Source organism: Sus scrofa, chromosome 14 (genome assembly GCF_054392235.1).
Source record: "Sus scrofa isolate SSC_HxYL_T2T_F1_AM1 chromosome 14, Sscrofa_HxYL_maternal_Yorkshire_Landrace_v2.0, whole genome shotgun sequence".
Lineage (NCBI taxonomy): Eukaryota > Metazoa > Chordata > Mammalia > Artiodactyla > Suidae > Sus > Sus scrofa.
Window position 1 is genome coordinate 60,517,125 of NC_139396.1, and position 27,884 is coordinate 60,545,008.

General features: G+C 42.5%; 1 protein-coding gene across 6 annotated transcripts in view; it reads right to left on the bottom strand.

Annotated features, from left to right (window-relative positions):
• The window catches only part of PTPN11 (protein tyrosine phosphatase non-receptor type 11), a 90,049-nt gene extending 63,367 nt beyond the window's left edge, over positions 1-26,682 (bottom strand). For all 6 annotated transcript variants that reach the window (XR_014826937.1, XR_014826936.1, XM_021073563.2 and 3 more), the window contains exons 1-2: positions 26,467-26,682; positions 7,784-7,906 (exon numbers count right to left, since the gene is read on the bottom strand). Coding sequence is in view for 4 of the 6 variants with exons in the window: in XM_021073563.2 (XP_020929222.1) it covers positions 7,784-7,906; positions 26,467-26,480 (137 nt within the window). In the remaining 2 variants the exon portion in view is untranslated. The remainder of the gene's footprint in view (positions 1-7,783; positions 7,907-26,466) is intronic.
• Positions 26,683-27,884: the final 1,202 nt, after the last annotated feature.

The window sequence follows — 27,884 nt, forward strand, 5'->3', positions numbered from 1 at the left end:
AGTAAACTACAAAGGAACAGATTTAGTACTCTACTTCGCATATGAAAAGAAACACAGAAGGATAAACCAAAATTAATAAAATTGGTTACCTTTAGAGATGGATGGGAATAAAGTATAAGAGGTAGGGATAAGAATAAGATTTCTAAGAGTTCCCGTCGTGGTGCAGTGGTTAATGAATCCAACTAGGAACCATGAGGTTGAGGGTTGGATCCCTGCCCTTGCTCAGTGGGTTAACCATCTGGCGTTGCCATGAGCTGTGGTGTAGGTTGCAGACACGGCTCGGATCCCGCGTTGCTGTGGCTCTGGCATAGGCCGGTGGCTACAGCTCCGATTCGACCCCTAGCCTGGGAACCTCAATATGCCACGGGAGCGGCCCAAGAAATGGCAAAAAAAAAAAAAAAAAAAGAATAAGATTTCTCAGAATATACCTTTTTATATAGTTTGACTTTTAAATCTTATAAATGTTTCACATATTTAAAGAATAAAATCAACAAGGATCAAAAAATGAGTACAGGAATTCCCTTTGTGGTACAGTGGGTTAAGAACCTGACTGCAGGAGTTCCCGTTGTGGCTCAGTGGTTAACAAATCCGACCAGGAACCATGAGGTTTCGGGTTCAATCCCTGGCCTCACTCGATGGGTTAACTATCCGGCACTGCCGTGAGCTTGGATCTCGTGTTGCTGTGGCTGTGGTTTAGGCCCGCAGCTATAGCTCCAGTTAGACCCATAACCTGGGAACCTCCATATGCCTTGGGTGCAGCCCTAGAAAAGACAAAAAAAAAAAAAAAAGAACCCAACTGCATTATCTCAGGTTGCTGTGGAGGTGTGGGTTGGATCCTTAGCCTGGTGCAGTGGGTTAAAGGATCCTGCATTGCCACAGCTAAGGCAGAGCTTGTATTTGTGGTTCAGATTCAATCCCTAGCCTGGGAACTTCCATATGCCTTGGGCGTGGCCATTTAAAAAAAAAAAAAAAAAAAAAGAATGTATAACCAAAAAACTGAATACAGAAAGAAATGAATCTAACTTTTTAATAAGTTTATAACTGCACATAAAATTAATTCCTGTAACTTCTGAACACAGTACTGACTGTACACCCTTCATGGGATATAGTCTAAAAAACAGACTCCAGAGAAATCATGAGCTTTACTTAATGGGTTTGTAATTAGAAATAATAGTGGTATCGTAATTTTGAAACTATTTTTTGTATTACAGGATTGGACAAATGAAATCATACATTGAAGCTGCTGTGAAGCAGAGTTTTGTCTACAGAAGGGAAACACAAATATGGAATAGGAAAATGTGAAGATGCTGGGCTGAATGGGTGCTATCAAACTTGGTTTGTCTTTTTTGTTTGTTTGTTTGTTTTTTGCTTTTTAGGGCCACTGCTGCAGCATATGGAAGTTCCCAGGCTAGGGATCCAATTGGAACTATAACTGCCAGCCTACACCATACCTACAGGAATGCTAGATTCCCCAACCCACAAAGCAAGGCCAAGGATGGAACCCACATCCTCATGGATCCCAGTCAGGTTTGTTAACCACTAAGCCATGAAGGAAACTCCTATTTATCTATTTATTGATACTGGGATTTTTTAGGCTATGCCCAAAGCATATGGATGTTCCCAGGCCAGGGATCAAACCTGCACCACAGCAGCAACCCAAGCCACAATAGTGACAATGTCAAATCCTTAACCGTTAGACCACCAGGGAAATCCTGATATTGATATACTTTTTTTTTTTTTTTTTTTTTTTTTGCTTTTTTAGGGCTGCACTTCCTGCATATGTAAGTTCCCAGGCTAAGGCTCAAATCAGAGCTACAGCTGCTGGCCTATGCCGAAACAGCCACAGCAACGCAGGATTTGAGCCAAGTCTATAACCTACACCACAGCTCACGGCAATGCTGGATCCTTAACCCACTGAGCAAGGCCAGGGATCAAACCCACATCCTCAAGGATCCTAGTCGGGTTCACTAGCCACTGAGCCAAGAAGAGAACTCCTGATATACCTTTTTCTCTTTTCTTTTTATAGGGCTGCACCTGCAGCATATGGAAGTTCCCAGGCTAGGGGTCGAATTGGAGCTATAACTGCCAGTCTACACCACAGCAAGGGCAGGGATCGAACCCACATCCTCATGGATCCAAGTCAGGTTTGTTAAATGCTGAGCCACGAAGAGAATTCCAGATACACTTTAAATTTTATTTTAAATATATCAATATTCATTTCCCAGCTCTGTCTACTATAAAGGCCTAGAAGCAATGACACTCCAGGAGCTTAAATACCAAAAGATGGGGCAAACAGGTATTATTGTGCCTGCTGATATGAAATAAAGGGATGGCTTCAAAAGTCATTATTGAAATGACGAGAGGAATTTGAATATGGACGATATGTCAGATAACATTATGGAATCAATGTTGAAATTTCTCACATAAAATAAGAATACTGTCATTATACAGGATGTCCTTGTTCATAGGACATGCACACTGAAGTATTCAGAGGTAAAAATAAACATCCTGACATCTGCAACTTATTTTCAAAAGGTCTGGGGAGGTAAAAGTATATACATAAAGAGAAAAAGTAGGACTTCCCATCGTGGCTCAGTGGAAATGAATCTGACTAGGATCCATGAGGACGCAGGTTTGATCCCTGGCCTCGCTCAGTGGGTTAAGGATCTGGCGTTGCTGTGAGCTGTGGTGTAGGTTGCAGACGAGGCTCGGATCCCATGCTGCTGTGGCTGTGGTGTAGGCCAGCGGCTATAGCTCTGATTCGACCCCTAGCCTGGGAACCCCCATATGCTGTGGGTGTGGCCCTAAAAAGACAAAAAAAAAGACAGAGAGAAAAAGAGCAATCATGTGAAATGTTAACAGGTAAAGGGAATGTGGGTGTTCACTGTATCCATCTTTCAACTTTCCTATGGGTCTGAAATTTCTCCAGACAAAAAGATGAGAAAAAAGAAAAAAATAAAAAACTTCACCAGTTCTGTAAGACCTGACTCTGTACATAACTAGCTACAGGACTAGCTTTCTAACTTAACCTTTGTGCCTCAATATACTCACCTCTAAGATGAAGATAACAGCGGTATTTATTCATAGGTTGTTGGAGAGATTAAATAAAATGATATGTGGGGAGGGCTTAGCAAAATGGCCCGGAATATGTCAAGTCCTCAATAACACTTGCTGCCATCATCACTGTCATCAGCATCAGCATCATTATTATATAATCTCCATCCAAATGTCACTCAACTGCAGGTAAGATATCTATGACAGGGCAAGCCCAGAAAATTCACAAAGCTCACTCCCTGTAGCAAAACGGAAGTAAAAACTGATGATCCTTGAGATCATCAACAAGATCCTTAAGAAACCAATCTACATCAAAAAGGGGCTTTCCAGGAGTTCCCATTGTGGATTGGCGGAAATGAATCCGACTAGGAACCAATGAGATTGCGGGTTCAATCCCTGACCTTGCTCAGTGGGTTAAGGATCTGGTGTTGCCGTGAGCTGTGGTGTAGATGGCAGACACGGCTCGGATCTGGTGTTGCTGGGGTGTAGGCATAGGCGGGCAGCTGTAGCTCTGATTAGACCCCTAGCCTGGGAACCTCCATATGCTGTGGGTGTGGCCCTAAAAAGAAAAAAAAAAAAAAAAGCAAAAAGGGGCAACAAGTTTGACAATCTGGAAGAAATGGACAATTTTCTAGAATCTTACAGCCTGCCAAAACTGAATCAAGAAGAAACAGACCAACTGAACAGACCCATCACTAGAAATGAAATTGAAGAGGTCATAAAATCACTCCCTACAAATAAAAGTACAGGACCAGATGGCTTCACAGGTGAATTTTATCAAACATATAAAGAGGAATTGGTGCCTATCCTCCTTAAACTCTTTCAAAAGGTTGAAGAAGAAGAAATACTCCCAAAGACATTCTATGATACCACCATCACCCTCATTCCAAAACCAGACAGAGATACCACCAAAAAAGAAAACGATCGGCCAATATCATTGATGAATATAGATGCAAAAATTCTCAACAAAATCTTAGCCAACCGAATCCAACAACATATCAAAAAAATTATACACCATGACCAGGTTGGGTTCATCCCAGGTTCACAAGGATGGTTCAACATACGCAAATCAATCAGCATCATACACCACATTAACAAAAAAAAAGTCAAAAATCGTATGATCATCTCAATAGATGCAGAAAAAACACCTGACAAACTCCAACATCCATTCATGATCAAGACCCTCGCCAAAGTGGGTATAGAGGGAACATTCCTGAATATAATCAAAGCCATTTATGAGAAACCCACAGCAAATATAGTACTCAATGGGGAAAAACTGAAAGCCGCCTCACTCAAATCTGGAACAAGACAGGGATGCCCACTCTCACCACTGCTCTTCAACATAGTTTTGGAAGTCCTAGCCACAGCAATTAGACAAACAAAAGTAATAAAAGGCATCCATATAGGAAGAGAAGAGATCAAACTGTCACTGTATGCAGATGACATGATACTATACATAGAAAACCCTAAGGACTCAACCCAAAAACTCCTTGAACTGATTAATAAATTCAGCAAAGTGGCAGGATATAAGATTAACATTCAGAAGTCAGTTGCATTTCTGTATGCCAGCAATGAAATATTAGAAAAGGAATACAAAAATATGATACCTTTTAAAATTGCACCTCACAAAATCAAATACCTTGGAATACACCTGACCAAGGAGGTAAAGGACCTATATGCCGAGAACTATAAAACTTTAATCAAAGAAATCAAAGAAGATGTAAAGAAATGGAAAGATATTCCATGTTCCTGGATTGGAGAAATCAATCTTGTGAAAATGGCCATCCTACCCAAAGCAATCTACAGATTCAATGCAATCCCTATCAAATTACCCATGACATTCTTCACAGAACTAGAACAAACAATCCAAACATTTATATGGAACCACAAAAGACCCCGAATCGCCAAAGCAATCCTGAGAAACAAAAACCAAGCAGGAGGCATAACTCTCCCAGACTTCAAGAAACACTACAAAGCCACAGTCATCAAAACAGTGTGGTACTGGTACCAAAACAGACAGACAGACCAATGGAACAGAATAGAGAATCCGGAAATAAACCCTGACACCTATGGTCAATTAATCTTTGACAAGGGAGGCAAGAACATAAAATGGGAAAAAGAAAGTCTATTCAGCAAGCATTGCTGGGAAACCTGGACAGCTGCATGCAAAGCAATGAAACTAGAACACACCCTCACACCATGCACAAAAATAAACTCCAAATGGCTGAAAGACTTAAATATACGACAGGACACCATCAAACTCCTAGAAGAAAACACAGGCAAAACACTCTCTGACATCAACATCATGAATATTTTCTCAGGTCAGTCTCCCAAAGCAATAGAAATTAGAGCAAAAATAAACCCATGGGACCTCATCAAACTGAAAAGCTTTTGCACAGCAAAGGAAACCAAAAAGAAAACAAAAAGACAACTTACAGAATGGGAGAAAATAGTTTCAAATGGTGCAACCAACAAGGGCTTAATCTCTAGAATATATAAACAACTTATACAACCCAACAGCAAGAAAACCAATCAATCAATGGAAAAATGGGCAAAAGACCTGAACAGACATTTCTCCAAAGAAGATATACAGATGGCCAGCAAACACATGAAAAAATGCTCAACATCGCTGATTATAAGAGAAATGCACATCAAAACTACCATGAGATACCACCTCACACCAGTCAGAATGGCCATCATTAATAAATCCACAAATAACAAGTGCTGGAGGGGCTGTGGAGAAAAGGGAACCCTCCTTCACTGTTGGTGGGAATGTAAACTGGTACAGCCACTATGGAGAACAGTTTGGAGATACCTTAGAAATCTATACCTAGAACTTCCATATGACCCCGCAATCCCACTCTTGGACATCTATCTGGACAAAATTCTCCTTAAAAGAGACACATGCACCCGCATGTTCATTGCAGCACTATTCACAATAGCCAGGACATGGAAACAACCCAAATGTCCATCGACAGATGATTGGATTCGGAAGATGTGGTATATATATATATATATATATATATATATATATATATATATATATACAATGGAATACTACTCAGCCATAAAAAAGAATGACATAATGCCATTTGCAGCAACATGGATGGAACTAGAGAATCTCATCCTGAGTGAAATGAGCCAGAAAGACAAAGACAAATACCATATGATATCACTTATAACTGGAATCTAATATCCAGCACAAATGAACATCTCAGAAAAGAAAATCATGGACTTGGAGAAGAGACTTGTGGCTGCCTGATGGGAGGGGGAGGGAGTGGGAGGGATCGGGAGCTTGGACTTATCAGACAACTTAGAATAGATATACAAGGAGATCCTGCTGAATAGCATTGAGAACTTTGTCTAGATACTCATGTTGCAACAGAACAGAGGGTGGGGGAAAAAATGTAATTGTAATGTATACATGTAAGGATAACCTGACCCCCTTGCCGTACAGTGGGAAAATAAAAAAATTTTAAAAAAATGTTGAAGAAGTTGCAGAATACATACATGATAAAGCCATGGATATGAATTCTAAAAACACACAAGCCAACTTCATGTTGTTCACACACAGTACAAATGCAGTATGAGTACAAAAACATGTTCAGGAAGGAGATATGCCAACCTCTTGATGGTGGTTTCCTCTGAGGAAAGAGGGAGGGGAATGGGACTGGACAGAGGAACAGACGGGACCACAACTTCCTCAGTGATGTTTTATTTTTTTTTTTTATTTATTTTTTTGGTCTTTTTGCCTTTTCTAGGGCAGCTCCTGTGGCATATGGAGGTTCCCAGGCTAGGGGTTGAATCGGAGCCAGAGCCACAGCAACACGGGATCCGAGCCGCGTCTGCGACCTACACCCCGGCTCATGGCAACGCTGGATCCTTAACCCACTGAGCAAGGGCAGGGATCGAAGCCGCAACCTCATGGTTCCTAGTCAGATTCGTTAACCACTGAGCCATGACGGGAACTCCAGTGATGTTTTATTTCTTGAAAAAGAAAGTGATCTAAAGAAACTCTTTTCTTTCTTTTTCTTTTAAGTTGAAGTACAGCTGATGTACAATGTTGTATTAGTTTCAGGTACACAAGCACACATTCTTTTTCACTATAAGTTACTACAAAATATTGACTATAGTCCCCTGTGCTATATGATATGGCCTTATTGTTTATCTATTTTCTATACAGTCGTGTGTATCTGCTAATCTCAAACTCTTAATTTATCTCTCTTCCCCCTGCTTTCCCTTTTAGTAACCATAAATTTGTTTCTACATCTGTGAGTCTATTTGAAGAAACTCTTAAAAAAAGTTTTGGGGTTTTTTTCCCCCCATTTATTAACCAACAGAAGAGAAAAGAAAAATGCAGGGAACCAGGTTCAGGATGAGTAGAACCAGGCTTGATCCTGTTTGGGACTGAATCAGGATCGAACGAGGCTTAGTAACTTGTTATGCTCTGCTGCAACTCATCCTCAGTCTCTTAAGAGAGAATACCCCACCTTCTGGCCCCTTCTGCTGATTCCCCTAGCCTCTCACTCTCTGGGGGCCAGGCCCTGAACCCCACAAGCAGGCCTGAATTACATCTGATCTGCAGGACAGGGTACCGGCGGGGCCTCACCCGCAGGGCAGCAGGCAAGCCTTCAAACTCTAAATGAGGGTAGCAAGTTGTCCACGTGTGGCCTTAACATCTCCTACATGGAAAACACTCTCAGAATCCTCTCTTTTTCTTTCAACTTACCTAACGGAAAGTGTGAAGTCTCCAGGGTTGCTTTTACTGGGCCTCGCCAAAAAACTGCCATCAACTCCTCTTGTCAACAGTAGGTTTTCTGCCTCCACGCCAGTGATATTTGGGTGAAACCATCTTGAGAGAGAGAGAGGAAGACAGCAATGAAAAACAAAGGACTCTGTCAGCACTAGTTTTCACACCATCGAAGCTAAAATGCCTATGAGTAGAGCAGCAAGTCAAAATATCAACACCCCCCCTTTCCCCCACCCTCTTGCTCACCACCTCCTCGTCTTCCCCGTGGTAGGGCCTGGGATCCTGCTAGCACAGTACGTGGGGCTGGGAACAAGGTCGGTGGGACTGGGACCGAGGTGGATGCTATTTAAATAGGGTGCTTGATCAGACCTAGAAGAAGTGAGGCAGCAACGTGCAGCAATATAGGAGAGGAGCATACCAGGCAGAGGGAGGAGCAAGATCAAGGGCACAGAGGCAGACCGAATCTGACATGCTCAAGAGACCAGTATGTTTGCATGAGCACAGGGCAGAGACAGAGGGGTAGGAGACAAAGCACCAGTGAGATAATGAAAAGCCAAATGATGCAGGGACTCGAAGGACACTGTAAAAACTGCAGCTTCTATTTTCTGTGGAATGGGAAAGGACTAGAGGGTTTTAGGCCGAGGAGCAACATGATCTGACTTATGTTTTTTAAATGATCTTTCAAGCTACTGTGCAAAGCTAAGAGCACACAGATCAGCTAAATAAATTACTGTGATAATCCAGACAATAGATGATGGTGCCAAGGACAAAGGTGACAGAAGTAATATTGATAAGGAGTCCAACTGGGAAAATTTTAAGAGTAGCCAAAGAGGAGTTCCCACTGTGGCACAGTGGGATCAGTGATGTCTTGGGAGCACTGGGACACAGATTCAATCCCTGGCCCAGCACAGTGGGTTAAGGATCCACTGTTGCCACAGCTGCAACAGAGGTTGAAACTTCGACTCTGACCTAATCCCTGGCCCAGGAGCTCCAGATGCCATGGGGCAGCCGAAAGGGGGGGGGGGGCAAGAGCCAAAAAATTTCCCAATGTATTATATATGGGAGGAGAAAAAAAGACAGGAGTGAGAATGACGCCTAGGTTTTGGATCTAGCCGAGTGGAAGGTTGGAAGTACCATGTATGAAGATGTAGAAAGAGTATGAAAAGAGGAAAATCAAGTGTTGGATTTGGTGCATGTTAAATATGAGATGCTTCGTCATCTGAGTGTCTGGTACATATGAAGCACTAAAGGTTAGATATTATTACTGACAATCATAATAATAAACATAAGATTGTTCCGTCAAGAACTAATCAGAAAAGGCAAGAAGCCAGACATAGTCTAACAACATTCCTGCTGTTTACATGAAATTTTGTGTGTATGTGTGTCCTTTTAGGGCCACACCCTCAGCATATGGAGGTTCCCAGGCTAGGGGTCAAATCTAAGCTGCCACAGCAATGCAGGATCTGAGCTGCATCTGCAATCAACACACAGCTCTCAGCAACGCCAGATCCTTAACCCACTGAGCGAGGCCAGGGATTGAACCCACGTCCTCATGGATACTAGTCAGATTCATTACCACTAAGCCATGACAGAACGCCTAACCTATTCAATTTTTTAAGAAATCTTGTCCAGAGCTTCTTTGATTTGTGGTTCCCATCTAAGTCCCCAAAGCCCTGGGGAATCAAAAAGTTTTATCAGAGGGGAGTTCCCATCACGGCTCAGCAGAAATGCATCTAACTAGGATCCATGAGGACACAGGTTCGATCTCTGGCCTTGCTTAGTGTGTTAAGGATCCAGCATTGCCGTGAGCTATGGTGTAGGTCACAGACATGGCTCAGATCTGGCATTGCTTTGGCTATGGTGTAGGCCAGCGGTTACAGCTCCAATTCAACCCCTGGACTGGGAACCTCCATATGTCACGTGAACAGCCCTAAAAGGACAAAAAAAAATAAAGTATTAACAGAGAGCTTCCAATTGCTTCTAACTTTTCCAAAAATATAGGAAAATCTTACATCGACCCTCAATTTGTCTACCTATATAAGCTAATTAAAATATCAAATCTCTTTTGCTTTTAGCAACAAAATAATCATGTTACTTGGTGTGGTAATCTGAAGATGAGTGACATATATGCTTTCGTCTTACACAATAAAGGGGGAAAGAACTAATTATTATATAATAAATACAAGTTTGAAAACACTTCTTTTGCTTTTCTTTCTTGGCTGCCCCATGGCATATTGAGTTCCCAGGCCAGGGAGCAAGTGTGAGCCACAGTTGCGACCTACACCACAGCTGAGGCAACTGTGCCAGGCTGGGGATTGAACCTGAATCCCAGCATTCCAGAGATGCCACTGATCCCACTGTACCACAGCAGGAACTCCTGAAAACAATTCTTTTTTAGAATATTGGGTTTATGGTTTTAAAAGGTGGGGGGTAGACCCCAGAGGTGAAGAGGCTGAGAATCGCTGGCATGTGGTGGCAAAGCTTTAGGGATAGCAACATGAACTCTAGAGCCAGACTGCTTAGGTTTGGATCCCAGCTCTGTGTGATCCTGGGCTGGTCATTTAAACTGTTAACTCATCTATAAAAAGGAAATAGCAATAGCACAGTGTCACAAGGCTGTTGAGAGGATAAAATGAGTTAATATTTACAAAGTGTCTATAATAGTGCCTGGACTTCAGGGTAGCCAAGGATAACCATGACTGCCTAAATTCACTTCTTCCCACATATCCCTCAAATATAATACAGAAAATTTTTTACAAAGAAGAAATAAAACCATATGATAACCTAACCATGCCCTCAATATAAGGAGAAGACAGAGAATGCCCAAACTTCTAAATTACCTGTAAGTTAACAAAGGAAACACACCAAATCTCAGTGAATGTTCTCTCTTCCTATTGCAAGCCTCTGTGCTAAGCCAAGGGCATTCCAAGGAAAACTGCATATCAGAGCGAATAGAGAGCTAGTGACAGACCTAAAATGGCTATAATACCACATCTAGAAAGAGAAAGGCCACCCTAAGTGTGACAATACTGAAAATGTTTTCTTATAGATCGGAGCGCTACTTAAAGGAAAGGGGCACAATAGGGGCAATATTAGAGATGCATGGTCTCTGGGGGGGAAAAAAGGCAAAAAAAAAAAAAAAAGAGGCTTCATCTGGCCATTAGGTGACAAGAAAGGAAAAAAGTAGAAGGGGGAATGTATATGCCTTCAAACAAACAAACAACCCAGAGGACAAAGAACCTCTCCTCAACCACACACAGACACATACATACACAAACACAATCCCACTAAAAAACCTAGACTTTTCTATGGTTTGTCTAATGACAGAAGAAGCTGCCACTGAATTAGGAACCTTTAAAATATTTAAAATCCACAAAACAAATAAGAAAAAAGTGAGTAAGTCTGTATAGTTACTATATAAAGAAAAGCCACAATCTCAGTTGATGAAAATTACTGCCACGAGTTCCCGTTGTAGCTCAGTGGGTTAAGAACCTGACATAGTCTCCACGAGGATGTAGTTCAATCCCTGGCCTCACTCAGTGGGTTAAGGATCCGATGTTGCTACAAGATGTAGCACAGGTCACAGATGCAGCTCGGATCCAGCATTGCTGTGGTGTAGGCTGGCAGCTACAGCTAGGATTTGACCCTAGCACAGGAACTTCCACAGGCCAAAGGTATAGTTGTAAAAACAGAAAAAGAAAGAAAAAGAAAATTACCCCCAGATATAGAGTTCTCTTGTGGCACAGTGGGTTAGGATCCAGCATTGTGACTACAGTGGTAGGGGTCACTGTTGTGGGTTTGATATCTGGCCCAGGAACTTTTTCTTTGCTTTTTAGGGCTGCACCTGTAGCATATGGAAGTTCCCAGGCTAGGGGTCAAACTGGAGCTACAGCTTCTCACCTACACCACAGCCACAGCCATGTCAGATTCGAACCACATCTGCAACCTACACCACAGTTCACGGCAACACCAGATCCTTAACCCACTGAGCAAGGCCAGGGATCGAACCCACATCCTCGTGGATACTAGTTGGATTCGTTTCCGCTGTGCCACAACGGAACTCCTGGCCCAGGAACTTTAACATGCCAAAAGCACAGCCATTAAAAAAAAGAGAAGAAGGAGTTCCCCTCGTGGTACAGTGGTTAATGAATCCGACTAGGAACCATGAGGTTGCGGGTTTGATCCCTGGCCTTGCTCAGTGGGTTAAGGATCCGGCATTGCTGTGAGCTGTGGTGTAGGTCACAGATGTGGCTCGGATCCTGCGTTGCTGTGGCTCTGGAGTAGGCTGGCAGCTACAGCTCTGATTAGATCCCTAGCCTGGGAAACTCCATATGCTGCGGAAGCGGCCCAAGAAATGGCAAAAAGACACACACACAAAAAAAAAAAAAAAAAAAAAAGAAGAAGAAGAAAATAAGGAGTCCTTGCTATGATACAGTGGGTTAAGAATCTGACTGCAGTGGTTCAGGTCACTGCAGAGGAACTTCCACATGCCATGGGTATGGCCATAAAAAAAAGAAGATTATTCTCAGATAAATACTTACGATGCAGAGGAAAACTATAAGACAGTACTCCAATCTGAATTAAATATACTCAAAATAAATCTGAGGATATGAAAAAACACTCTAGAGAGTTCCCACTGTAGCTCAGCAGTAATGAACCAGACTAGTATCTATGAGGCTGCAGGTTCGATCCCTGGCCGTGCTCAATAGGTTGCAGTTCCAGCGTTGCCAACAGCTGCAGTGTAGGTCACGGACATGGCTCAGATCTGGTGTTGCTGTGGTTGTGGCATAGGCTGGCAGATGCAGGTCCAATTCAGCCCCTAGCCTGGGAACTTTCACATGCTACAAGTGCAGATGGAAGGAAGGAAGGAAGAGCAATCTGAATGAGAAATTTAAAAATTAAAAACAGAAATGGACAAAAAGTGGAAGAAGCAAAGGATTGATCAAACTCAGGAAAAGAAAAAAAAATCATCTCAGAAATGAAGGCTAGAGAGTTCCTACTGTGGCACAGTGGGTTAAGAATCCGACTGCAGGCATTCCCACCGTGGCTCAGCAGGTTAAGAGCCTGATTAGTATCCATGAGGATGCAGGTTTGATCCCTGGCTTCGCTCAGTGGGTTAAGGATCCAGGGTTGCCACAAGCTGTGATATAGGTCACAGATACGGCTCAGATCCCCCAGCAGCTGCAGCTCCAATTCGACCCCTGGCCTGGAAAGGTCCATTTGCCACAGGTGAGGATCTAAAAAGGAAAAAAAAAAAAAAAAAAAAAAAAAAATCCAACTGCAGCAGCTACAGTTGCTTCAGAGTGAGGGTTTGATCCCCAGCTGGTGCAGTGGGTTAAAGGATCCTGAATTGCCATAGCTGCAGCACAGGTCATAGCTCAGGCTCAGATTCAACCCTTGGCCCAGGAACTTATGTATGCTAGGAGTACAACCATTTAAACAAAAAAAGAAAGAAAGAAAAGAAATGAAGACAAGTTATGAGGCACCCAAAGGAGAATAAGTTCAAGTGAAAAATCTAATAAGTGGCATTAAAGGCAGGAAAACAATGAAGAGAATAAAACATGATAAAGAAAGAAGAGGAGTTCCCATCATGGCTCAGTGGTTAACCAATCTGACTAGCATCTATGAGGACACAGGTTCAATCCCTTGCCTTGCTCAGTGGGTTAAGGATCTGGCGTCGCCATGAGCTATGGTGTAGGTCGCAGACGCGGCTTGGATCCTGCGTTGCTGTGGCTGTGGTGTAGGTGGGCAGCTGTAGCTCCAATTTGACCCCTAGCCTGGGAGCCTCCATATGCTGTGGGTGCAGCCCTAAAAAGACAAAAAAAAAAAAAAAAGAAAAGAAAGAAAGAAAAAAGAAAAAAAGAAAGAGATCTTAGTGAAAACCGTTAATATGAAAGATAAGCAAAGAAACAACATACACTTTTTTTTTTTTTTGTCTTTGCCATTTCTAGGGCCGCTCCCTCGGCATATGGAGGTTCCCAAGCTAGGGGTCGAATCGGAGCTGTAGCCTCTGGCCTACGCCAGAGCCACAGCAACTCGGGATCCAAGCCGCGTCTGCAACCTACACCACAGCTCACGGCAACGCCGGATCGTTAACCCACTGAGCAAGGGCAGGGACCGAACCTGCCACCTCATGGTTCCTAGTCAGATCTGTTAACCACTGCGCCACGACGGGAACTCCAACATACACTTTTTTTAAAAAAAATGGAACAGAACATTTAAAACTAAATTGAGGGAAAAAAAAAAAAAAAGATGTGAAGCTATATATTAAAAGGGTTTACCACCTACCTGGGAAAATTAGCCCAGAACAGTCACTCTGACACTTACTCTAATGAAACTGTTACACTTCAAAGACGAATGGGAAAAAAAAAAAAAACCCTAAGTAGCATACTACAGGAAAAAATTAGACTAGCATCTGACTTTACAAAGCCAGCATATTAAACAAGTTGACAAATTAATAAGTATTTTTTTCAAAACTCAATGAAAGAGGAGTTCTCTTGTGGTACAGCCAGTTAAGGATCTGGCATTGTCACTGCTGTGCCTCGGGTCACTTCTGCCACTTGGATTCGATCCCTGGCCCAGGAACTTCCATATGCCACAGGTGCAGCCAAAAAAAAATTAAAAAACAAACAAACAAAAGCAAACAAAAAAAAAAGCCAACCACATTCTCCACATTTGGTTTATTAATTTGTTTTTGTTTTTTTTCTCCCAGCAGTTATTACAACCTGGATGGTTTTATTTATTCATGTGTTTGTCCACTTTCCCTCTCAACCATAAGAACAGCAATCTTTGCCTATTGCACTGCCTGATTCAATAACTACTTGTTGGAATTCCTGTCGTGGCTCACCAGCTAACAAATGTGACTAGCTTCCATGAGGACACAGGTTCAATCCCTGGCCTTGGTCAGTGGGTTAAGGATCCAGCGTTGCCGTGAGCTGTGGCATAGGCCGCATACGCAGCATGGATCCTGCATTGCTGTGGCTATGGCATAGGCCAGCAGCTACAGCTCTGATTCGGCCCCTAGCCTGGGAACCTCCATGTGCCGAGGGTGCGGCCCTAAAAGGCAAAAAAAAAAAAAAAGAAAGAAACTACTTGTTGAATGAATTCATTCTGAGGTTAAAAAATCATTTGAAAAGAAGACAGTTCTAAGACTAACACTATCTTGGGGGAGTTCCCTGGTGGCTCAGCAGACTAAGGATCCTGTGTTGTCACTGCTGTGGCCTGGGTTGCTATGGCGTGAGTTCAATCCCTGCCCCCAGAACTTCCTCATGGCCCCAGGGGTGGCTAAAAAAACCCAAAAACCCCAATGAAAGAAAGTGTAAACTACGAATTTTATATCCAGTTATCTTTTCAACAATCAGAGCTACAGAAAAAAACAGGTTTCAATATACAAGAAATGCTGTATGCAACATAAGGGAATGCTATACTTATCTGTCTTTCCTGATTAACCTACCAGAGTATAAATTTCATCTAACCAAATGGTAACTAACTAACATTCACAAAATAAGTGCTACTGAGCATTTAACAATATACAAATGTTGGAGTTCCCATCATAGCACAGCGGAGACAAATCTGACTAGGAACCATAAGGTTGTGGGTTCAATCCCCGGCCTCGCTCAGTGGGTTAAGGATCTGGCATTGACGTGAGCTGTGGTGTAGGCCAAGGATGTGGCTCAGATCCCACATTGCTGTGGCTCTGGCGTAAGCCGGTAGCTACAACTCCAATTCGACCCCTAGCCTGGGGACCTCCATATGCCTCGGGTGCGGCCCTAAAAAAAAGATGAAAATAATAATAATATAAAAATGTACATGTGTATTGTGCAAACACATTAATCCCTCCATGCCAGCCTATGTGAAACACACACACACAAATGGAATCCTGAACTATACCTTGAGGTCACTTTTTCACTACTACAATGCAAAGATCTTTCTGTATCAGCATTCTTTTTAATATCTATACACTATTCCATTGTAAGAATGTACCACCCACAATTTAATCCCCATTATAGGACATTTATATTATTCCTAGGTTTTTGTTATTACAAATAATGCAGCATATCATATCCTTTCACACTCTTACAAGTACATCTATAAGTTAAAATATTAGCAAGTAAAACTGTTACGTAAGAGTTGGTTTTTCTTTAACTCTGACAAATTTGCCGAAACTGGACTCAAAAGGTACCTCTTTCAACTGCCATGAATTGAGTGTGAAAGCCCCTGTTTTCTCTCAGTTTTGCCAATACTACATATATTACCAAACTTGTTCATCTGAGTCACAGAAAATGGTATCATTCTAATTTGCATTTCTATGTGAGACTGAGCACTTTTTCATGTTTTCAAACCACTTTTTTTTTTTTTCTGTGAGTTGTCAGCTTGTCATTGTCTGTTTTCTATTGGAATTTCATTACTGATTTAAAGGGGCTCTTGATAGAACCAGAAAATGATCCTTTATTATATGTGTGTGACAAATATTTATCTTAGCTTTTTTCCCTTTTTACTCATTTGTGGTTAATTTTTACTCCCAAAGAAATTCATCTTGTCATGGTTAAATTTATCAGCTTTTTCCTTTATGGCTTCTGGGTTTCTTACTATGTTTAGAAAAACTTAACTCACAGCACCATTGTAAGAAGGAAATAAATTAATACACATAAAATGCTTAGTACAGAAAAAGCCCTTAGAGTTTAGCCTTTGGAACTAGGAACTTAGTTTTAAGTCAGTATAAAATACTTACAGTAAAGGCACAGATTTTGATGGGACCTTGCAGTAGGCACTAAAAGCAGGGGAGGGGATGACTAGGAGAAGAATGTAAATAAGACAGATGAGAATTTACTTCAAGAAAGAGCATGATGGAGTTCCCATCGTGGCTCAGTGGTTAACAAATCTGACTAGGAACCATGAGGTTGAGGATTCGGTCCCTGGCCTTGCTCAGTGGGTTAAGGATCCAGCATTGCCGTGAGCTGTGGTGTAGGTTGCAGACGCGGCTCGGATCCCGCGTTGCTGTGGCTGTGGTGTAGGCAGGCAGCTCTAGCGCCAATTAGACCCCGAGCCTGGGAACCTCCATATGCCTCGGGAGCGGCCCAAGAAATGGTAAAAAGACAAAAAAAAAAAAAAAAAAGAAAGAAAGAAAGAAAGAAAGAGCATGAAGGAGTTCTTGCTGTGGCGGAGGGGGTTAAGGATCCAGTGCTGTCTCTGCGGCAGCGACAAGGGTTCGATCCCTGACCCAGGAACTTCCATATGTCAAGGTGTGGCAAAAAAAGTCTAAAGCAGGACTCTGAATATAGATGGTCTTCATTCATAACCATATGTTCTCTCATTTGTATATTTTATAGAAATAACATTTACATAGAGTATCCTGCCAATGCTAAGGGACCTGATAAAAGTGACTTCCACTGCTGAAGGTGGGGCTAGGTAACCACGACCAACACCCATCAGGTTGATTGGCACAGATGGTGGTCTCTTTACCCCTTTATTAAATACATGGTTATAATTTCATTTCAATGTATAATTACACCTATCATGTTATTAAGAGTGAACAGAGGAGAGTGATGTTTACAGGGAAAACGTGGTAACCAGCATTTATCACAAAGGCTAGGGAGGGCTTAATAAACATTGGTTATCGTTGTTGTTATCATTATTATTATTTGTGAAAGACATGAAGATAGATTCTCCTGCATAATTATGTTAGTTTTACACTGGCCATTGTGTCATATAAATCATTTATGTTAAAGTGCCTTTGCAGAAACTGAACTTCATGGCTCAGGGACTGTCCCTACATTATTTCACACAGTGTATAATTAGAAATTGAAAGTTCTGTTCCATAACCCACCTACTTGAGTTCTGATGTATTGTAAACTCTCTTTCCTTAGCTATTTTTTTTTTCAAAAAGCCTTTGTAGTTACCAAAAACTCTTTCCTAATTGTATATTTAATGTTTGTAGTTCAATCACTGGCAGTTTTGCCACATGCTTACCACTACTACAGAGCAGTTAGTATTCATTCAACCCCTGAGATCTTAGCGAGTGAGGGTAAAGAATAGTGGAGTTAACAGGATTAATATTCTATGATAGAGCCAGTCTCAAGGCTTATATATACACCGTAATATTAGGTTCTAAGGCCACGCATCTCTAAACCTTGCCCTAATCTCTCACTTAGTGTGAATTCAAATAGCAGAGGTTAGTTAGTCTCCCCTAAAAATAATGAAAATGTATCTGTATTACTTAAAAGGCTGGGGAAAAGGCAAATTGGTATGTCTACATTTGGGTTTATCAAGGTGTGTTCAAACAGGATGAGAAGAAACAGATAAATTTCCAGTCCTCCTCATGTTTACAGTAAGAACTAGATGAATGTTGCCTGAATTAATTTCAAGGAGTAAAGAAAAACCTGGTGGGATAAAAGACGGAGGAAGGGCATAGCAGAAAAAGTTGCTTGGGTAAAGGGGGAAGAGCACTCTCCTCTTACACATCCTAAGACCTGCAAACCTGCCAGCACTTGACAATCCCTTCTATCCAGTCACCCTCTGGCACAGTCTCTTATTTATTAAGAATCCCAGGAGTTCCCGCTGTGGCACGGGGGTTAAGGACCTGGCTTGTCTCTGTGGAGGCACTGGTTCAATCACCAGCTCGGCAGATTGTTGTAGCTGTGGTATAGGTCGCAGATCCAGCTTGGATTGGACCCCTGGCCTAGGAACTTCCATATGTTGCAGGGGTGGCTGAAAAAGAAAAACAAAACCAACCAACCAAACAAACAAAAAATAATCTCGGGTCATAACAACTTGACCCAAGAGGGTTCCACACATCTCACAGAAAGAAAACACAAACACACAGTTCCTGCTGTGGCTTAGAACTGTTAAGGATCTGGCACTGTCTCTGCAGTGGCCTGGGACGCTGCTGAGGCACAGGTTCAATCCCCAACCCAGAAGCTTACACATGCAGCAAAATGAACAAACACACACACAAACACTCACACAATATCAACATTTATAAAAAAGAGCCTAATCAATGTACTGAACAAATCAGCCCCGGAGTTCCCATAGTGGCTCAGCTGTTTCCTTAAAACCTGGAACCCCCAATAATTAGCACAGTGCCCCGCACTTAGTAATCCCACTAAACAGTTCTTGAATGAATGGGTCAGTGTTTCATCACAGCCTCAACAGAATGACAAGGACTTGGATCAATAGCCTATTTTTTGTTTGTTTTCTTTTTTGGTTGCCCTGCGGCATATGAAGTTCTTGGGCCAGGGATCAGATCCCAGCCACAGTTGCAACCTAAGCCACAGATGTGGCAATGCCAGATCTTTAACCCACTGTGCTGGGCCAGGGACTGAACCTGCGTCCCAGTGCTCCCAAGATGCTGCCAATTCTGTTGCGCCACAGCAGGAACTCTGATAGTCTATTGTTTTTAAAATAAATATAGTGCATGTGTGTATATGTATGTGTATACAGACTGATGTACGCAGTGTGTATAAATGTACTTATCAGTATACAAGGATGTATGTATTCTAAACAGTATGATCTATACTGACAAATTTCACTTTCAGTTTGGTGCTACATTCATCAAACTGATTTCATCAAACTCAAACCGATTTCATCAAACTCACTGATGCAGACTTACAAGTTTGTTTCCCTCTCTAAATTCAATGCTCCTTACAAACATGAATTGTATCTTTCATATTTCAATGTTGCCAAGAATCAAAGTACATACAAGTCTGCTAAATGCACACAACCCTCCAAAACTCAGTAATGAACTGGGAGCATTTTAGGGTGTTTGAATCCATTTGGGGGGAAGGGGGCCCTCAAACCCATGGTTGCAGCACAACTGCCACAGAACCTGCCGAACGTCAGTATTTGCCTTGCCTTTCCTTATTAAAAAGGTCAGCTTTGGAGGGCAAGTGCTGTCTGTGTTTCCCAAAGGGAAAGAGAAATAAGCACAGTATCTTCTATTATTCTAGAACTGCCTAACAAAGTACACCAAGGCCCGCTAGAAAGGAATACAAACAAGGGCTGGCTATGCTTTTCCAGATCTTGTGCGACTCTCTAACAGTCTCCACAATGACCATGTGCAAGAACAGTAAGCAATCCTAGCAGTGGCCCCTGCATTCGAGAAGCTCTGGACAAAAACCCGAGCTTACATGGGGACAGGATGTTAATTAAGACACTTCAATTTCAACTGGAAAGACAGAGAACTGCTATTTTTCAGTTAAGGCAAGTTTATTTACTCCCATAGGAGATAAACAAACATGACCACCAGGGAGAGCCTGGGACAAAATGTACTTGATCTGCAACACATAAATCAAAAGTCTAGAGTTTAAGAACAAGCTAGGACAGAACTAGAGACTCTCATACTAAATGAAGTAAGTCAGAAAGAGAAACACGAATACCATGTGATATCACTTATACCTAGAATCTAATATATGCCACAAATGAACCAACCTTTCCACAGAAAAGAAAATCATGGACATGGAGAACAGATTTGTGGTTACCAAGGGGGAGGGGGAGGGAGGGAGATAGACTGGGAATTTGGGGTTAATAGATGCAAACTACTGTCTTTGGAAAGCAATGAGATCCTGCTGTATAGCACTGGAAACTATATCTAGTCACTTATGATGGAGCATGATGGAGGATAATGTGAGAAAAAGAATGTATGTGTGACTGGGTCACCTTGCTGTACAGTAGAAAAGTGACAGAAAACTGTAAACCAGCTATAATGGAAAAAATAAAAATCATAAAATTAAGGGAAAAAAAGAGAAAAATCATCATAAAATTAAAAAAAAAAGAACAAGCTAAATGTTGAACTAGTCATCAGACTCTACCTTCCAGAGGAACAAAGTAAATGCAAGAGATATAGCAGATGCTGAAAAATCCAGCCAGTTTTATCAGCTGAATAAGGCAGAGTAGAGCAGCTAAGCAATCTCAAAATCTTTTTTTTGTATGTTTGTTTGCTTTTTAGGGCCACAACCGAGGCATATGGAGGTTCCCAGGCTGGGGGTCTGATTGGAACTACAGCTGCTGGCCTATCCCACAGCCACAGCAACATCAGGTCCTCAACCCAAGGAGCAAGGCCAGGGATCAAACCTGCAACCTCATGGTTCCTAGTCAGATTCATTTCCACTGCACCACAACAGGAACTCCAATATCAAAATCTAAACTCAGTACTATCATTGCTAAATTACCTGGAAAGAAGGTCATTTAACTGTTCACTGCCTTCCTTTCCCTACCTATGAGGTTGAGAGGTATCAGTACACTGAATATACAACATTTTAATTACTGAATGCATACAAACTCTAAACCCTAAACCCATGAACCAAAAAGAAGAGTTTTGATCATTAAACAAAACAAAATTCAGAATATTAGTCATTTAGGAGTCAGCTCATCACCTCCCAGAGACTCTGCCAAAACCCATTATCAAAACTAACCATACTCTCTGGAGTTCCTGCTACGGGGAAATGGGTTAAGGATCCTGTGCTGTCTCTGCATCTACACAGGCTCAATCCCCAGCCCAGGAACTTACATATGCCACATATGTGACAAAAAAAAAAATTTTTTTTTAATTCTCCGCATTTGGCTTATTTTTTTTTTCCTCCCAGCAATTACTACTACTGAAATGGTTTTATTTATTCATGTGTTGGTCCATTTTCTCTCCCAACCATTAGAACAGCAATATTTGCCTGTTGTACCAACTGGTTCAGTAACTACTTGTTGAATGAATTCATTCTGGGGTTAAAAATCATTTGAAAAAGAAGACAGTTCTAAGACTAACACTATCTTGGGGAGTTCCCTGGTGGCTCAGCAGGTTAAAGATCCCGTGTTGTCACTGCTTGGGTTTCTGCTATGTCATGAGTTCAATCTTTGCCCCTAGAACTTCTACAAGGCCCAGCCTGGACAAAAAAAAACAAAACAAAACAAAACAAAAAACTAACACTATCTAGTTTCAAGACTTGTTAGGAGATCCAGTCGTGGCTTAGCAGTTAACAAACCCGACTAGCATCCATAAGGACTCGGGTTAGATCCCTGGCCTCGATCAGTGGGTTAAGGATCCAGCATTGCCCTGAGCTGTGGTGTAGGTCACAGACACGGCTTGGATCCTGCGTTGCTGTGGCTCTGGCATAGGCCAGCGGCTATGGCTCCAATTGGACCCCTAGCCTGGGAACCTCCATATGCCGCAGATGCAGCTCCCCCCCAAAAAAAGACAAGACTTATTATAATGCAATGGTAATCAAGATCATGTGGAAAGACAAGTCAATGGAACAGACTAGAGTCCAGAAATAGACCCACGACCCCCATATAAATGGACAAATGATTTTCAACAAAGGTGCAAGTTCAATAAAAATGGAAAGTCTTTTCAACAAATAGTGCTGGAACAACTGGATACCCATATGCGAAAAAGAGAAGATACATCCACACCTCATGCCACATACAGAAGTTAATTCAAAGTGGACCATAAACCTAAAACTATAAAAATTGTAGGAAACAAGAGAAAACATTTAAGATCTTGGGTTAAGCAGGAGTTCCCGTCATGGCACAGTGGTTAACAAATCCGACTAGGGACCATGAGGTTGCGGGTTCGATCCCTGCCCTTGCTCAGTGGGTTAACAATCCGGCATTGCCGTGAGCTGTGGTGTAGGTCACAGACACGGCTCGGAACCCGCGTTGCTGTGGCTCTGGCATAGGCCGGTGGCTACAGCTCCGTTTGGACCCCTAGCCTGGGAACCTCCATATGCCGCGGGAGCGGCCCAAGAAATAGCTTAAAAAAAAAAAAAAAAGATCTTGGGTTAAGCAAAGATTTCTTAGAAATGTCACCAAAAGCATAATCCTTTTTTTTTTAATGATAAACTGGACGTCATCAAAATTTAAAAAAACCCTGTTTAAAACACCATTTTAAAAATGAAAAGACGTCACAGACTAAAAGAAAATATTTGCAATTCTGATCAAAGACTTGTTTCCAGAACAAAAAACTCTCCAATTTCAATAATAAAACAAACAAGTAAATTTTAAAAAGAGAAAATATGGAGTTCCCTTGTGGTACAGCAGGTTAAGGATTTGGTGTTTCCCTGCAGCAGCCCGGGTCACTGCTGTGGTGCAGGTTGGATCCCTGGCCCAGGAACTTCCATGCCGCAGGCACGACTAATAAATAAATAAACAGGTAAAAAGGGAAAATATTTGATCAAATAGACATGTCACCAAAGATGGCACACAAGCACATGAAAAGATGATCAACATTATTAGTCATTGGAGAAAATACAAATTAAAACTACAATGAATAAATATCAAATCATTACACTGTATACCTAAAACCAACAGAATGTTATATGTCAATTACACCTTAATTAAAATATTAAGTGAGTACAATTAAAATTTAATTTTTTTTTTTCTTTTTTGGCCACCCTGAGGCATACTGAGGTCCCAGACCAGGGATCAGATCCAAGCCACAGTTGCAATGCTGGATCCTTAACACACTGTGCTAGGCCAGGGATCAAACCCACATCCAGGTGCTCCAGAAATGCTGGCTATCCCATTGCACCACAGCAAGAACTCCAAAATTTCAAAATTTTAAAGTGCTAACATGGAAAAAAAAAAAAAAAAAAAAACCCACAAGATACGACATACCTTTTAAATGGCTAAAATTTAAAAATGGACCATACCAAGTGTTGTTCAGGATGTGGAGGAACTGTAACTCTAATATACTGTTGGTGGGAATGTACATGTATAAACATTCTGAAAATGTCTGCCAATTTCTGGAAAAGTTTGTGTGTGTGTGTGTGTGTGTGTGTGTGTGCGCGCGCGCGCGCCTTTTCTAGGGCCTCTCCCACAGCATATGGAGGTTTCCAGGCTAGGGGTCTCATCAGAGCTGTAGCTACCAGCCTACGCCAAAGCCACAGCAACAAAGGATGCAAGCCGCACCTGGGACCTATACCACAGCTCACGGTAACGCCAGATCCTTAACCCACTGATCAAGGCCAGGGATCGAACCTGAAACCTCATGGTTCCTACTCGGATTCATTAACCACTGAGCCACAACAGGAACGCCCCTAAAAAAGTTAAATATATATCTACTATGTGAACCAGCCATACCATTGATGGGTATTTTCCAAAGAGGAATGAGGTACACAGCTATACACACAGTTGTACACCAACATTCAGAGCAGCTTTATTTGTGATGGCCAAACTCTGAAACAACCCAAATGTCCAGCAACAGGTAGGTGGATAAATAGATGGCAGTACATCCATACGATGGAATATTACTAATCAATAAAAAGTAATGAACTATTTGACACACACACTATAATATGGTTGAATCTCAACATAATTATGCTGAGCATAAGAAACCATACATCAAAGCCCATTTATACAAAATTCTAGGAAATGCAAACTAATACACAGGGACAGAAAACAGAAGAGTGTTTGTCTGAGAAGGAAGGGATTAGAAAGGGCTTGAGGAGCCATGGCAAGGCGTGATGGATATGTCCATTATCTCAATTATGGTGATGGTTTTACAAGTGTATCTATGTGTCAAAACTTCTCAAACTGTATGCTTAAATATATGCAGTTGGGAGTTCCTGCTATGGCACATCGGTACTGGCAGCATCTTGGGAGCACTGGGACACAGGTTCCATCCCCAGCCTGACACTGTGGGTTAAGAATCCTGTGTTGCCGCAGCTGCAGCTTAGGTCACAACTTCTACTTGGATGTAATCCCTGGCCCAGGGAACTTCTATATGCCGCAGGGCAGCCAAAAAAGACAAAAAAAAAAAAAAAAAAAAAAAAAAAGAAAGAAAGAAAGAAAAACAAATATATGCAATCTATCCTATGTCGTTTATACCTCAATAAAGCTGGTTAAAAATAAAACATCTATCTGAAAAATAATAATAAATAGTTTCCAATTATGTGTGTTATATTCATAATATGACTTTTAGGTGGCACACATTTCTTTTCCATAACAGGTAAGAGAGGGCTGGAGGAGAGAAGGAATTACTCCATTTCAAGCTGTCATCTTTACCACTTGCTGCTTTGGCTATACCACACTTCCTGGCTTCTAAACTAACAAGCTAGACAATGTAGAGTCTATTACTACCCAGCCCCTATCCCAGCCCCAGCCCCCAATCTTTTTGTCTCCTAAAAGAAGCAGATCCTTACTTGTCTGGAAGAGCAGACACAAGGAACAAAAGGCTCAATGACTATTTGACAGATTAAAGAATAGACAACTGTTTTATTTAAAAGCTCCCTAAAGAATAAGCACATTTGAGGCTATACACTGTTCTGCTGAAATGCAATTATGTATTACCCAGATCTGTAAGCACTTGCCAACAGACCTGTCCAAAGCACTCACTTTCTAAGTTTTCAGTTTTCTTCTTTCTCTTTTCATTCCATGAATGGAAAATATGCAGGTGTTTTTGAGAAAGCATTCCTAATATTTTGAAATCTCTCATTCAAATAACTCTAACAGCTTGAAACAGTTTTTCAAATGTCTGAGACAGTGACCATAACAGGACAATGAAGGAAAGTCTAAACAATGGATCTTATGTTTGAATCGTATATAAAAAGTAGCAATACATAGCAGGATCGTTATCTGAAAACAACAGATCATACTACTGTTTAACAACAAAATTAAGGCTTACAAATGATTGGCAATAGTTATGAAACAATAATAGCAACCTAGTAATTAACAGTGGGGATTCTGGTTCCACTACTTATTGATAGACTGACCTTAGGCAAGTTGCCTAACTTCTGAAACTCAGTTTACTCATCTTTAGAACGGTGATAACACTACCTATCTCATAGGTTGAGAGTAAGGATTAAACGTATCTGGCATACAGTAAGAGCTAAATAAATGTTAGCTATTAATGGTATAACTACACTGAACTTTCAAAGAATCTCAATTCACTACTCTGAGGACTCTTCGGTTCAAATCCTATTACTATCATGTTTCCTCTGAGCCTCAGTTTACACATCCGTAAAACGGGGGTGATTAATGTTACCAGACATTTACGGTTGTGGTGAAGGATTAAATAACTAGAGACAGAGCTCCCTGTCCTCCAATCTCCCAAAGAGAAGATCGCAGAGGAAGGAAATACTTCTAATAGCTGTAGATACAGTCAGTTTTTCCATTTCTGGCACGTGAGTAGTCGGGGGGACGGGATGCAAAAAGGCATGTAAAGGGGTCAGGGATCCTGAGTAAAGCCCCCGAATGCGCGCAAAAAGTAGTGACCCAGAGCCGCTCGATCAACTGGGGCCCGGCCCCGCGCAACTCCCTCCTCTCCCCTCCCGCGTCCCGGACCGAGGAGCCTCCCCAAGTGAGCGGGGTTATTTCGGAATCACCATGAGGCAATTCTCATGAGGCAATGGGTCAGGAATGCGGCGCCGAGCCGGGCCGCTGGCGTCCGCGGTTCCTGGGGCGGCTCTACCTGCCCCTGTCCAGACGGGCATCCCCAGGGCTGCAGGAGCCGGAACTCGGGGAGGCAGGAAATGAATGAGGACGCGAGGGGTGGGGGCGCGGTGGGGCCGGGCCCTGGGGCCCAGGAGGGACAGGGAGTTGGGACAGATCCTGCCCCCGCGACCCCGGGCCGGAGTCCGAAGCCTGGCCCGGCCGCCCCTTCCCAGGCCGGGCAGACCAAACGCGGCGCGGGGGGGGTGCGGGGCTGAGGCCCAGGCTGGGCCCTCGGGGCTCCTCACCTCCGCGATGTCATGTTCCTCCCGCTCTCCGGCTCCGCGACGGACCGGTTCCTTGCTCAGGCTCCACTGAGCCTGGTCACATCGGGCTGGCCCGAGGGAGGCCCGCTCGGGACCGGACGGGGGGCAGTGCCAGCCGGCCGCGCGCAGACCCCCCTCCAGGCCTGGGGATCCCGGGGACTGTGCAGCCGCCCCCCAACCTCGGTTCGCTCCTCCTTCTCCCCCGCCCCTCGGCGCCGGCGCCACCATGACGTCACCCCGCGCGACGCCGGCCGCTACTTCCTGCTTCCAGTCAGCCGGGGCTGATCTGCAACTGGTTATGGCAATTTAGTGGTTCGGCGAAGCAGCTGCCGTGCAGTTCCCAAAGTACCCTCACCTCCTCCTTTAGGCCTTCACAGCGGGGCCTGTGCTGCGCGCTCAAAGTCTCACGCGCTCACAGGAATTGATCGCATCCACTCCCACCGCGTGGATTTCCATTCCCGCGCCGTCAAGTCGAATTTCATTCATTTCATTCTACAAACAGCCGCTTCGCTCCAGATATGTAACCTTGGGAAAACTGCTTGATTTCTCTGAGGCTGTTTCCTCCATTCCTTCATTTCTGTACAACGAGAATTGTATTTTCTTCTTAGGTTTATGGGGAGAATTAAAAATGTAAAATGTTTAGAACGAGGCCTGGCCTATTAAGTGCTTTATTGGAAGTAAACATGCAAGTGTTTTCTATCTGCTAGGCTCTATTTTTGACTATGGGGATGAAAAGACAAAAATCCCGGTGTTCTTGTGATAGGAGCCATAGTAATCAAGAGAAATACTCCCATCCTCATTTCCCTTCTTTTCTCCATAGCCGTTTATGTTATTTTAAAGCATAACGTTATCACTAACGTTTGAGTAAAGATCTGATGTAGAAATAGACAGAATAATTTAGGGGAAGAGCATTTCAAGCACAGGGAGAGGCCATTGCAAAGGGCCTGAGGCAGGAGGCAGGAGGGAAAATGAAGAAATCTCTGCCTGGAGCACAGTAGGAGGTGGGAAGGGTATAGGAAATATAAGGAGAGTAGTAGGAAATGATAACACTCCCTATAAATGAAAGTCCAGGACCAGATGGATTCACAGGTGAATTCTACCAAACATACAAAGAGGAACTTATACCCATCCTTAAACTTTTCCAAAAGTTTGAAGAAGGAACACTCCCAAAGACATTCTATGATGCCACCATCACCCTAATACCAAAACCAGACAAAGATGTTAACAAAAAAGAAAACTATAGGCCAATATCTTTGATGAATACAGACCCCAAAATTTTCAACAAAATTTTAGCCAACTGCATCCAAAAACATAAAAAAGGTTATACACCATGACCAAGTGGGATTCATCCCAGGATCACAAGGATGGTTCAACATATGCAAATCAATCAATGTTGTACA